Source organism: Silene latifolia, chromosome X (genome assembly GCF_048544455.1).
Source record: "Silene latifolia isolate original U9 population chromosome X, ASM4854445v1, whole genome shotgun sequence".
NCBI classification, from domain to species: domain Eukaryota; kingdom Viridiplantae; phylum Streptophyta; class Magnoliopsida; order Caryophyllales; family Caryophyllaceae; genus Silene; species Silene latifolia.
Genome location: NC_133537.1, coordinates 308,288,860 through 308,300,686, shown reverse-complemented (window position 1 = coordinate 308,300,686; position 11,827 = coordinate 308,288,860). Strand labels below are relative to the sequence as shown.

At 39.7% G+C, this 11,827-nt stretch overlaps 2 protein-coding genes across 4 annotated transcripts; one reads left to right on the top strand and one right to left on the bottom strand.

Annotated features, from left to right (window-relative positions):
- Positions 1–242: 242 nt before the first annotated feature.
- LOC141617397 (uncharacterized) lies at positions 243–4,186 on the top strand. 2 transcript variants are annotated; one of them, XM_074434590.1, is made up of 3 exons: positions 243–850; positions 1,746–1,874; positions 2,208–4,186. In XM_074434590.1, the coding sequence occupies exons 1-3, from the start codon at positions 476–478 to the stop codon at positions 3,774–3,776; spliced, it is 2,073 nt and encodes a 690-aa protein (XP_074290691.1). In that variant the 5' UTR covers positions 243–475; the 3' UTR covers positions 3,777–4,186. The 2 variants fall into 2 exon arrangements, with proteins under 2 accessions (XP_074290691.1, XP_074290692.1); XM_074434591.1 differs by having other exon boundaries at positions 345–850; positions 2,214–4,186.
- Positions 4,187–4,828: 642 nt separating this feature from the next.
- LOC141617396 (putative disease resistance protein RGA1) lies at positions 4,829–9,241 on the bottom strand. Of its 2 annotated transcripts, none has more exons than XR_012531106.1 (2): positions 5,408–9,241; positions 4,829–5,325 (listed from the first exon to the last, which is right to left on the bottom strand). XR_012531106.1 is itself a non-coding variant. In XM_074434589.1 (2 exons), the coding sequence occupies exons 1-2, from the start codon at positions 9,091–9,093 to the stop codon at positions 5,577–5,579; spliced, it is 3,408 nt and encodes a 1,135-aa protein (XP_074290690.1). In that variant the 5' UTR covers positions 9,094–9,241; the 3' UTR covers positions 4,829–5,576. The 2 variants fall into 2 exon arrangements, 1 of the variants encoding a protein (XP_074290690.1); XM_074434589.1 differs by having other exon boundaries at positions 4,829–5,580; positions 5,690–9,241.
- Between the last annotated feature and the right edge of the window lie 2,586 nt (positions 9,242–11,827).

Here is an 11,827-nt window from a genome sequence, read left to right as displayed (position 1 = left end):
AGCCACAACACAATTACACCACAAAATCTCATTGAAAACGGCGATATCCGTCACAACCTTGTGACGGATACCATTTCCTCTCACAAAATACCCATAAGAGGTGAATGGGGAAGCACATGGGGATGCCCCACCTTGTCCCCTCTCCCTTTTTGTGAGAGGTCTTCAACTTATGACAGGATTAGCCCGTCACAAGTAAGACGCTTTGCAATTACACAACCGCTGAAAAACACCAAGAACAAGAAATCAATCAAAATCACACCACCTCGTATAACCCCACATATACACACATACGACACCGTTTAACTCATTGACCCCGTACATTAATACATCACCGTTCTCCTCCCTCACCCCGCTCTCTCTCCACCTCTCTACTTCATTTTCGAGCTCCCCTCCCAGTCTTCCCCCACAAAAAAACCTTTAAAAGTTTCCAACTTTACCCCTCACCAATGGCGTATCTCAACCTCAATCACGAGCAATGAAGATCACACCTTCATCAACCACTACTCTCCTCTCCTCGAAACCTACACCTCAAGATCTTCTTTCCAAAATACCCCTCCCTCGTCGTAAACCTTCCAAAACTACCCCTCGCCTTCCACGCAAGCCCTCCGCCGTCGCCCGCGGGCCGTCTACCCCTCTCCTCCGATGGGACCACCGTCAGGATAGAGAATCAGCTGCTATAAATAATGTAGACGAGGATAAGCCGCCGGAACTCCGGCGTAAGTCTAGGAGAGCTAGAGATGGTCCCCCTTTATCGGCTCGTAAACTCGGCGCTGCGCTGTGGCGAATGCAGGCTGCTGCTGCCGCCACTAATGAGGATAACATTGCTGGAGGAGATCGATTAGGGTTTAAGGTTTCTTTTTCATTTATTTTTTTGTACAATTACTACCTGGCCCCAATGGTTTGTTTAATTTTTTATTCATTGTGACGTTTTTTAATCCAAGGTAAACGAATGATTGGGACGGGGTGAGTATAATGTTTTCGATAATGTAGCTAAACAAAATTCAGACTTGCAGGATTTTTTTGGGGGAATGATTTTTAAGGGGAGATTTGTGTATAAATAGTTGAATGAAGTTAGTTTGTTGTTGGGTTTATGATTGTGTTTGGTAGTAGATTGATGAATTAATTGATGTTGATAGTAGTTGTGGGTGGATTATGTTAGGTAAATTAAGCTTTTATTTTGTATTTAAGCTTAGCTTCATTTTAAAATGTAACATCTTTAGCACAGGAATGTCGAAGTCGGGTTGTCAATATGTTATAGTGGTAGTGGAGTCTTGAGGATTCCGAAAATTAGAATAAGATGGGTGTGAAGCGTGTGACAATTTTACATAGGACTAAATAATGGTTCATGATTATTTCATTGCCTACAGTAAAGCTTAGGGTATCTTATGGATATGGATGATAAAGATGGATAGAGTACCGGTGAATATTTTAGTTATGGAGTACGGTTTCATGTTGTGACTGACATAGTTTAAGCTATGCTTGTTTGAAGAAGTGTAGTGCTTTTGAGGCGATGTTAATAACGACATTGCGGTGTTAATGTGTTGATCGCAATAATATACCGCTTGATTGACATTACTTCACCGAATTTATTGCAAGTATCTATCCGCTAAAGACTGGTACGGAGTATATTTGAAGGAACGGTGAAAATCGGCAGATGATCATTGTGTGGTGTGTTTAATTTCTGTGATTATATGGGATCATTGTGTGACATTTTTACTGACCTGTTGGTTTTATTGTGACTGCAGCTAGCAAATGGCCATGGCATTGAACAATTATCGTGCCATCACGGTAGCAGAGAATGTGGCTCTGAAGCTAAGGATCCACTTACGAGTCCCTGCTCCGTTAATGGTCCCGTTAATGGATATCTCTGTGAGGTATGTAATATAGTTAAATGGTCAATTGACTTTAGCTCCCCTCCATTGTGTCATTTGTGTGATCACCTCGAAGTAATCTATGGGTTTTTGAGTTACATAAGCTTTGTTAGAATTTCAGCATCATTTTTACAAGAAAGAAAAAGATGTACTCGTAGTTGATTGTGATCTCCTAAGAGACATTCAGGGATGACCTCTGTGATTGTAAATATGGCTTTTATACCTGAAGTGTATGAAAAGCTCTATGTGATACATGTTCTTTTGTCAATACATGGTTTTTATTTGTTTTAATTGCTAATCTAATCTGGTCTTTGTTTTTATGTTCTCTTATGTTAGAGACAGCCTCCCATCCTATATACAAATTATGCAATGGAGGGAGCTACAAAGTGGGACCCCATTGGCTTGAAACCATCCAACGAAAATCCCAATGATACAAAGCTAGTTGAACAAAAAGCAAATCCCGCCACGATCTCTGCTCTTGAAAAAGAACTTGAGCAGGCCCGGGCACGCATAGAGGAGATGGAAGTAGAGAGGCGGTCGTCAAAGAAGAAAGTTGAACACTTCTTGAAGAAACTCAGTGAGGAAAGGGCCACTTGGCGAAGCCGAGAACATGAAAAAGTCCGTGCAATAATCGAGGACATTAAAGGTGATTTCAATCGAGAAAGGAAGAATCGGCAAAGACTGGAAATGGTCAACTCCAAGCTGGTCAACGAGGTGGCAGAAGTCAAGTTGTCGGCAAAGAGATACGTGCAGGACTATGAGAAAGAGAGGAAGAGCCGAGAGTTAATAGAGGAAGTGTGTGATGAGCTGGCAAAGGAAATAGGGGAAGACAAGGCTGAAGTGGATTCGCTAAAGAAAGAATGCATGAAGATTCGCGAGGAGGTCGAAGACGAGAGAAGAATGTTGCAAATGGCTGAGGTTTGGCGAGAAGAGCGAGTCCAAATGAAACTTGTTGATGCCAAAGTGGCTCTTGATCAGAAGTACTCCCAAATGAGTTATCTGGTTGACAAGATGGAAAAATTTCTAAAGTCACAAGGTGTGAAGCTAGATGCCAATGACCTGAGAGAGGCTGAATTGTTTCAAAAAGCTACTGCATCGATAAACATCAAAGACATCAAAGAGTTTACATATGAACCGTCGAATGCGGATGATATATTTGCAGTTGTGCAAGAAATGGCTATGGCTGAAAGTGATGAAAGAGAAATTGAGCCGTGTGTTGAATATAGCCCTGCAAGCCATGCATCTAAGGTAAGAACTGTTAGTCCTGAAATGAATAGCCATAACAAAGACCATCATAGACTTTCAAATATCTATGGCTATCGAAGTGGCGACATGGATGATGATGGGAGTGGGTGGGAAACCATCAGTCATGGAGAAGATCGAGGCTCAAGTTTTTCTCCGGAGGGAAGCATCATGTCGGTAAATAGAATGTATCGGGATAGTAATGTGTCAGGAAGTTGCACGGAATGGGAAGAGCAGGTTGGTGATGAGACACCAATCACTGAAATCAGTGAAGTTTGCTCAGTTTCCTCAAAGCAGCTAAACAAAGTGAAATCAATATCCAGGCTTTGGCGGTCAAATAACAACAGTGGTGACGGTTACAAGACAATACCGGTGGATGGTATTCATGGAAGGCTTTCTAATGGGCGGGTTTCTAACGGAAGAATTTCCAATGGGTCTACGATGTCGCCCGATCGTGGATCGTGTAAAGGTGGGATTAGCCCTTCAAATATTGCCGGGTGGAGCTCACCTGAATCTGGAAATTCTCATGCTAGCAGGGGGATGAAGGGTTGTATTGAATGGCCTCGTGGAGTGCAAAGGCACAGCTTAAAGAATAAACTCGTGGAGGCGAGGATGGAGAGTCAAAAGATCCAATTACGTCATGTTTTAAAGCAGAAGATTTAACTCAAAGGAAACGATTTGGAACGAATTTTCTGATTCATTCAAGAAACTGTTATGGTGAGTAAGGATCAACAAATTGTCGGTGGTAAAACCATTATCAACGATTGTAGGATTTTTGTTGATTCGTTTTCCAGTCTTCAGCATTCAAGAGAGCATGCACCAAAGGTGGATAAGGTCCATTTGGTTAGAACTAATGTGTAATGTTCTTAGTAGTCTCTTGGCGGTTGTCACTTAATTTAAGGTGTAATATAGTCATTGTAAGGGTAGGGTTAGCAGAATGACAAAACTGGTTTCTTTTCTGTTGTACTAGTAATAGTAATCATATATGTATTATTTTGTAACTCTTGAGACAATTCGGAATGAAAATATGTTCCCACTTATTCCAGGAGGAACATGAAAGGCTTTGACATTTATATCTTGGAAGTCCGATGACCTGTGGAATGACCAGTTTACTACTAGTAAGCTTTCCTTAGGAAACATGGAGTCGGATCCATCTATTACATAAGAGCGGATCTTACTCTCAGTAAAAGTGATTTCCTTGTGTTTACTCTTAGTAATAGTGATTGCCTTTGGGTTTCTTCCAATGTGAAATGAGTGACAAATTTTGTCCACGTTACTCGAAACACAATTCATGCTACCAGTTTCATTTCCTGCTATGTTCAAAGTAAATTCTTTTTAACGAGCTTCATAGGATTTCCTTGTGTTTACTCTTAGGGTGTGTTTGGATTGAGGAATTTGGAGGGAAAGGGAGGGGATGGAATTGGAAGGATGAGAAATCCGTTGTTTGGTTAGCAAAATGAAGGTAGAGAGATTTGGAGGTGAGGGAAAATGGATCCCTCTATTTCCCTCCTACAAGGCAAATTATTTCCCTACCAACATAGGCAAGATTTGGAGGGAAAATCATCTCCTCCATTCTCCCTCCCCTTCCCTTCTTTTCCTTTCTCTTCCCTCCTTCCCCCTCCCTTTCCTTTCCCTCCTTTTTTCCTATCCAAACAAAGCCTTAGTAAATTCTTTTTCCCAGTTTCATTTCCTGCTATAGTACTGAAGTACAGTAATTGATAAAAGCGACAGGTGTTGAATTAAACAGCACAATAAATCGATACAATTTAACCAACCAAACATCAAATGAAGAAAGTGGGGGAAAAAGGGATACTGGCGGGCGACAAGTGAAGTTTTGCAAGAGTGTAAAGAAGAAGACTGCTGTGACCAATCCCACGAACAACATTGAAAATGGTTGGACATCATGAATTCCAAAAGGGGACAGGAAATCAAAAATGTTCAGTTGTTGTGACAGTGTGTTTCCAGAGTAATCATGTCTATATCATCATCAGTCGAAGTGGACTCATCTCGGACGGGGAATAAATGTTGGGTGTTGAGAATTCCATAGACGGATTTAAACCAAAGGACTAAAGGAGACCACTGCATACACCCGAGTAGGGTTTGATTTGAAAATTAATGGATTCGGGATGGATAGTATGAACAAAATCTACCAGATAAGTTGACTGGTATTCACATTCCCTGCAAACTTTGCTGAGCGATCTGCCAGTCTTCCCTGCAGTCAGTGACCATTCTGTGAGGATACTTAATTAAAAAGATTTTTGACTAATAAAGATCATTTTCAATGCTATTTTTACGTGACAGGCACTCATATTCCCTGCAAACTTTGCTGCGCAATCTGTCAGTCTCCCCTGCAGTCAGTAACCATCCTGTGAGGCTGTCAGGATCCTTAGTTACACAAAGAATGATCAGCTACGATTAACAGCAATGCACTAATTGAGCTTATTTACATCTTGTACCAAGATACTAACTATCCTTCTCAAAAAAAAAAACAAAAAACAAAAAAAAAACCCATCATTAGTAAACATTCAGGCCAAAGTAGAATTAAACAATGTAAAGCATTTATGGAAACTACTCACGTTTCACAGATAGAAATAGAGGGAATGTGTTGAATTTTGGGGAAGTCCTTTCCGTTTGGAGCTTCACATCTTTTTATTAGTATTGGACAGGCACTAATCGCGAGCATCTGTAGGGAGGCGAGATTCTGCATGGCTTCCGGAAATGATCTCAGGTTATTGCAGGAGCTAATACAAAGGGATTTAAGAGAATACAGGAAGCTTATCCATTCTGGTATCGCTTTTAAATTATCACACTTCTTGATTGACAAGCTCTCTAAGGAGGTTAAGTACTGCATTCCCTTAGGCAGAGTCATGAGCTTCGGGAGTGATGCTAATTCTAACGATCGCAAACTTCCACGAAGATATTCCCAAGGCAAGTCATCTTCATCGGATAATACCAATTCTGGAATGAACCCTAGTTTAAGTGACTCTAAGGATGTGAGATGCTTCCAACTTGGTATAGAAAGGCTTTTCAAATTTCTACATGAAAAAAACGCAAGCCGTTTAAGGGAAGAGAAGCTCTTGAATGCCTCCTCGAGCTTTGATAAATCATCAATCTCATTCTCAGAGATAGTAAGGCTTCTAATATGTTCCATGGGGAGTGATTTGAGATAACCCAAGTCCTGAATTTCCACCTTGCTTCCCAATGTCATGAGCAAATTTTCATTTAACTTGTCCAAAAGCAGAGTTTTCACCGTTGGGCAAGGAGGAAATGATATCAGATTAGGGCAAAACTTGATTGACAAATGTGAAAGGTGGGTAAAAGATGGTTGCCAATTGAAGTTCTGCCCGTTATCCAACCCGATCCCTCTCCACCAGCCTTTTAACTTGTCGAGGCCCGACATTTCAAGATACTTAAGGGAAGGGAAGAATATAATTTCTTCTACCCTTGATGTTGAGTTGGAAGTTGATCCACTACTACTATTGCATATACTCATGTCCTCCATGTACTCTACATTTGTCAAATTATGGATTACCAGTGACTTCAGATGGCGGAATTTGCGCATGGATGGCAGATGCTGTAACCTGTCACAAAACCTGATATAAATCTTCACTAGGTTTGGAAGAAAAGTTTCCCAGTGACCTTCTCTTACCCACCTAGCTGGAAGCACATCACCTAGGTATGACCGCAACTCTAACACCCTGATATTAGGTGGTGGCTCTAGCATCTCCAAAATTGGTTTGTGGTCAAAATCCATTCCGTTAATTTGTAGAGGAAAAACTATGGATATCTCCTTGAGATGTTTCATGTTTCTTAGACGCCGACATTCTCCTTCACTGCCATCAACCATGGCATTATTTCCACAGTTTTTACGAATATGGATAGTAATGCTTCCTCTAAGATTAACCAAGGCCAAGAGGTCCTCTAGCTGCCCAACACACCGTGCCTTGCTTGAATTTTCATCACCCACAACAAACTCCGTCAATGTGCAAAGGCTTGTCATTTTGTTCATGCGTGAAGGCATATAACGCAGCCAGCGGCACATAGCTATATCCAAATGCCTCAGTTTCACCAGCTTGCTCAAATCGGCTGGCAACTCTTTCAACCCACAGCAGAAGCTTAAGTCTAATGTTTCCAAGTTGTATATCTTTGTGATTGAATTAGGCAGTGCTTCGAGATTTATATTCCACGAGAGATCTAGATACCTTAAATGCATTAATTTGCTTATAGAATCAGGCAAAGTCTTAATGTTTATATCATGCAAGTCCAAAGACCTCAGACATGTCCAATTTCCTAATAAGCTTTCCAATGGAAACAAGGACTCGGATTCATGTCTTACATAAGAGCGGACCTTACTCTTAGTAAAAGTGATTTCCTTCTCTTCGCCTCCAATGTGAAACAAATGACGAACTTTATCTTCCAAGTTGCTTGGAATACAATTCATCACACAGATTTCATTCCCTGCTATGTTCTTAGCAACATCATGCATCAGATCGTGAATTTTAAATGTCACAACTTCACCATATTCATTCAGGATTACGTCTTGAAAGAAACACCTTCGCAATAAGATTGTGAAATATTCCTCACAAGCATCTTCTATGCTTTGACCTTCCTCAAATGGCAGAATAAATCCATGTGCTGCCCAAAGCCTAACTACAATCCTCTTGCTTATAACAAAATCCTTAGGAAATAATGCACAATAAGCAAAACAACTCTTTAATGGAGACTCAAGGTTACGGTAACTAAGTTTTAAAATTGACATAATCTTATTGTCGCCTTTATTAATTCGGCCTAACCCGTTATCATGAAAGGATTGCCACTTACTTTTATCCTGGCTAAATAGCAGACTTCCGACTACTTTTATTGCCAGAGGAACATTAGCACATTGTTTGACAATTTCTTTACCAACCTCAACTAGTTCAGGCGAATCTACATGCTTACCTTGTGCTCCAAATGCCGTCATCTCAAACAATTGCCACGAATTTTCAGGGGACAAACCTTTCAACTCATACATAGTTTCATTTCCTACCACTTCTGCAGTCCTTTTAGAACGAGAAGTTACCAGAATGCTACTTCCTGCAGCACCTACCATCAAAAATTTTCTTAACTCAAGCCACTTCTCACGATCTTCGTTCCATACATCGTCTAGAACAAGCAAGTACTTCTTTCCTCCTAATATCAATCCAACTTTGGTTTGCACAATATCCATTGCAGAGCTGTAATTCCTTTCATGTGAGGCTGATTCAAGAATCCGAGCAAGAATCGATTTCACATCGAATTCTTGCCCATTCTGATCAGACACACATGCCCACAACCTAATTGGAAACTCAGTTTTAACTCTTTCATCATTGAACACCAATTGAGCAAGAGTTGTTTTCCCCAACCCTCCAATACCGACGACAGTAAGAAAACTAACATCGTGCTGCGAAGCAGAGTAGCTAAGCAACTTGTCTACAGTTTCATTCAAGTCATTCTCCCTTCCAATAACATCACTTACGTATGCATAAGAACAAGTTTCCTGTATTTTACTCCTGATGGGTTGACAGTCCACTACGATTCCGAAACTAGCATTACTATTAGCTATAAGTCCTACAGCATCTAGCTTCTTCCTTATTTTCTTAACTCCTTGAGAAATTGCGTATGCAACACTAAGAGGGTTACTAGAAGATAAGAAGGTGCGAACCTTTTCAGAGAAATTACTGTCATTGGAAAGCTCCTTCAGCTCAGCCAAAGTAACAAACTTGTCAAAAAAATCATCAGCATCATAAACAACAGCCTTGAGCTTTTCGATATAGTTTCGGGTTTTGTTGGAAAGCTCTTCCTGGTGTTGTGCATCAACCAGCACATCCCTAATAGTGGAGATGGTATCTTTGAGGTCTTCTAGTTTAGATTTGTGACCCCACATGAAACAAATTTCCTTTATGAACTCAGTCCCAATAACTGTGATGAGTTTTTCAGCAATTTGGGTACCAAGTTGGGCCATTTTGAAATTTTCAGGGATGAGCAGGAGATGCAAAAACTGAGCTCACTTGGGATTTGGGAACAACTGAACATGTGTTAGAGATTATAGTCAACCATCCTCTGCAGAACACTTTTCATCTTAATAAGAGCCAATTATTTTTCTTTGATGATTCACAAGTGGCTCACTTAATAATTGATAAGAGTAATTGTTTGTCGCATATAGAGCAGGAATCGAGTGGGCCGGGCCGGGCTTTGTGTCAGCCCGTCGTGCCCAGCCCTCCCCCAGTCCCAGCCTAGGCACGGGTTGGAGGCTCTTTGTGCCGTGCCCGACTCATTTCCTCCCGGCCCATGGCCAGGGCGAAGCCTTGCCGTGTCATGCCACTGTCGTGCTTGGAGTGTTTTTAAGGGTTTTTTTAATTATTTACTTTTAATCTATCGTGGTTGGTCCATCGTGTTCGTGTCGTGTCCTGCCAAAGCACTAATTCCCTTGTCCTATCCCGCCCTAAAACGTCATGTCGTGCCCGTGCCGGCTCGTATTGTTCATTGTGCTCGACCGCCCGTTGTTCCAAGTCCAGGACGTTACTATCGATCATCTCTATTGCCATGTTATTATCAATCATCTTTATTGCCTCCTCCTCTCATTACTACCGATCATCTCTATTACCTCGAGCACAGTGGCGTTTTTAACGGGGGTGCATGGGTTCATCTACACCCTCATTTCCAAAATATAATTACAATTTTGTTTAGTAAAGAAACGTGTAAATTATGTGGGTCTAGTGGTTGTTAAGACTATTTTATAGTAAGAAGTCATGGGTTCACTTCTTATATTGAACTTTTTTTTATCCAATACCATATCACCATACATTTTGTCTAACTAAACAATTTTTTTTCCATAAAACTTGATATTTTCATTGTTAGAAAATTTTACGCACCCTCGTACATCAAATCCTTAAAACTAGTACAATTTTTATGTTAGTTTTAGATTAATGAAAACGCAGAATTTAAGTGTGTATCTTTAGTGTTTTTGTATGAATTGAACAACAAAGCAATGGATATGACGTGAATTTCACTGCTGGAACTCGATTCAAATCAAGACTAACACTCAATCTCGCAAGGATGAATGGATATTATCTCTCTCTCGTAAGAACGAAATATTTGAACTTATAACTCGCTAAATTATAAAAAAACACATGTACAAGTAAACTTGAATTAACTCTCTCAATATATTAATAAAATTAATTACAAGCTCTCTATTTATACTAAAATAGACCGACTAAAGACTCCTAAAAATAATAATAAACTTTTCAAAATTAATTAGGAAAGAGCAACTAATCTATCTAGATTTAGGAATGGGGTCGTTTGGTTGCTCAATGAACTTTAACTTCCTAGGAACTTGCAATTCATGGGTATTAAGTTCCAACATCCAATTAAGGTGAATTTGGCAAAATCGTTTGGTTGCCCATGTAGGAATTGAATTCCACAGGAACTTCTAATGACCAAAGGGGGAGTAGATAAGCCACTTCCCACATTATGTAGGCATTGAAAGTTCTTGAGAAATTACAATTCCTACATTCTTCCAAAAATATGGCAACCAAACAACTTTATTTTTTTAAATTCATGGGATTTTCCATTTCAAGCTTTCCTAAGTAAATTAGGAAAGTATTGCACCAACTCGACTTAGGAAAATAAAATAATCCTATTTGTACTCAAAGTACTTATTATCTAAATAAAATTAAATTAAGATATGACTCCTTATGATAGAAGTCTCGACATATCTTCCTTGGATGCCAAGTAAACACCTGAACACGTCTGAACAATCCTGAAGCATTTCGAACAGTCCTGTAGAGTAGTGTTCACTTTTCTAGTCGTTCTGACTGATTCCTATCCAAGTTACCATATTCACTTGACTTGAACCACTCTTAAATCCTTCGACTAACTTAGTAATGTTTTGACTTATCAATATTATTTCGTTATATCCTAATGCTCTTACATCACTAACTTGTACCCTCGTGTTTTTCAGTTAACCAGTTATACTCTTAAACTCTATTACTTACCACTAAGTGTGCCAATAACATTAATTCCGTCAAATTTAGACGTTAATCGTTGATGTGGCATTTGATGACTTGAATGTTCATTTCTTGACTACTTTTCCCTCCATTTTTCAGTGAATTTTCCTCTAATTAATTTTGGTGAGTTTACTTTTTTTATTATTATTATTATTTTTTTTATCTTACTCCTATTTATATGTTTCTCCCCATTCTCCCTCCATATTTCCTCCTCCTCCTCCTCCTCCTCCTCCTCCTTCTCCTCCTCCTCCTTCTTCTTCTTCTTCTTCTTCTTCTTCTTCTTCTTCTTCTTCTTGTTCACTCCATATTTAATCCTTAGTTTTAGTCATGTCTTCTTTCTCTTCGACTTGCACCGAATAGCGGATCTTCATCCTCAAAAATCTTCTTCTTTTTCTTCTTCTTGTTCACTCCATATTTAATCCTTAGCTTTAGTCATGTCTTCTTTCTCTTCGACTTGCATCCAATAGCGGATCTTCATCCTAAAAAATTATCAGAACAAATATCACTTAAATTCAAATATAATTACTGGAAAAAGCAAACAATAAAGTAAAGCATATAAACTGTAATACTACGGTTTTATGAGTCTTTGGGTACGATCTAACGAGTGGGGCTTACTCTGTCGAGTAAGTATGTTTTGTATACGAATCAGTAGTCTGCCTGTAGGGTGCTCGATCGAGTAGCCTTGGCACT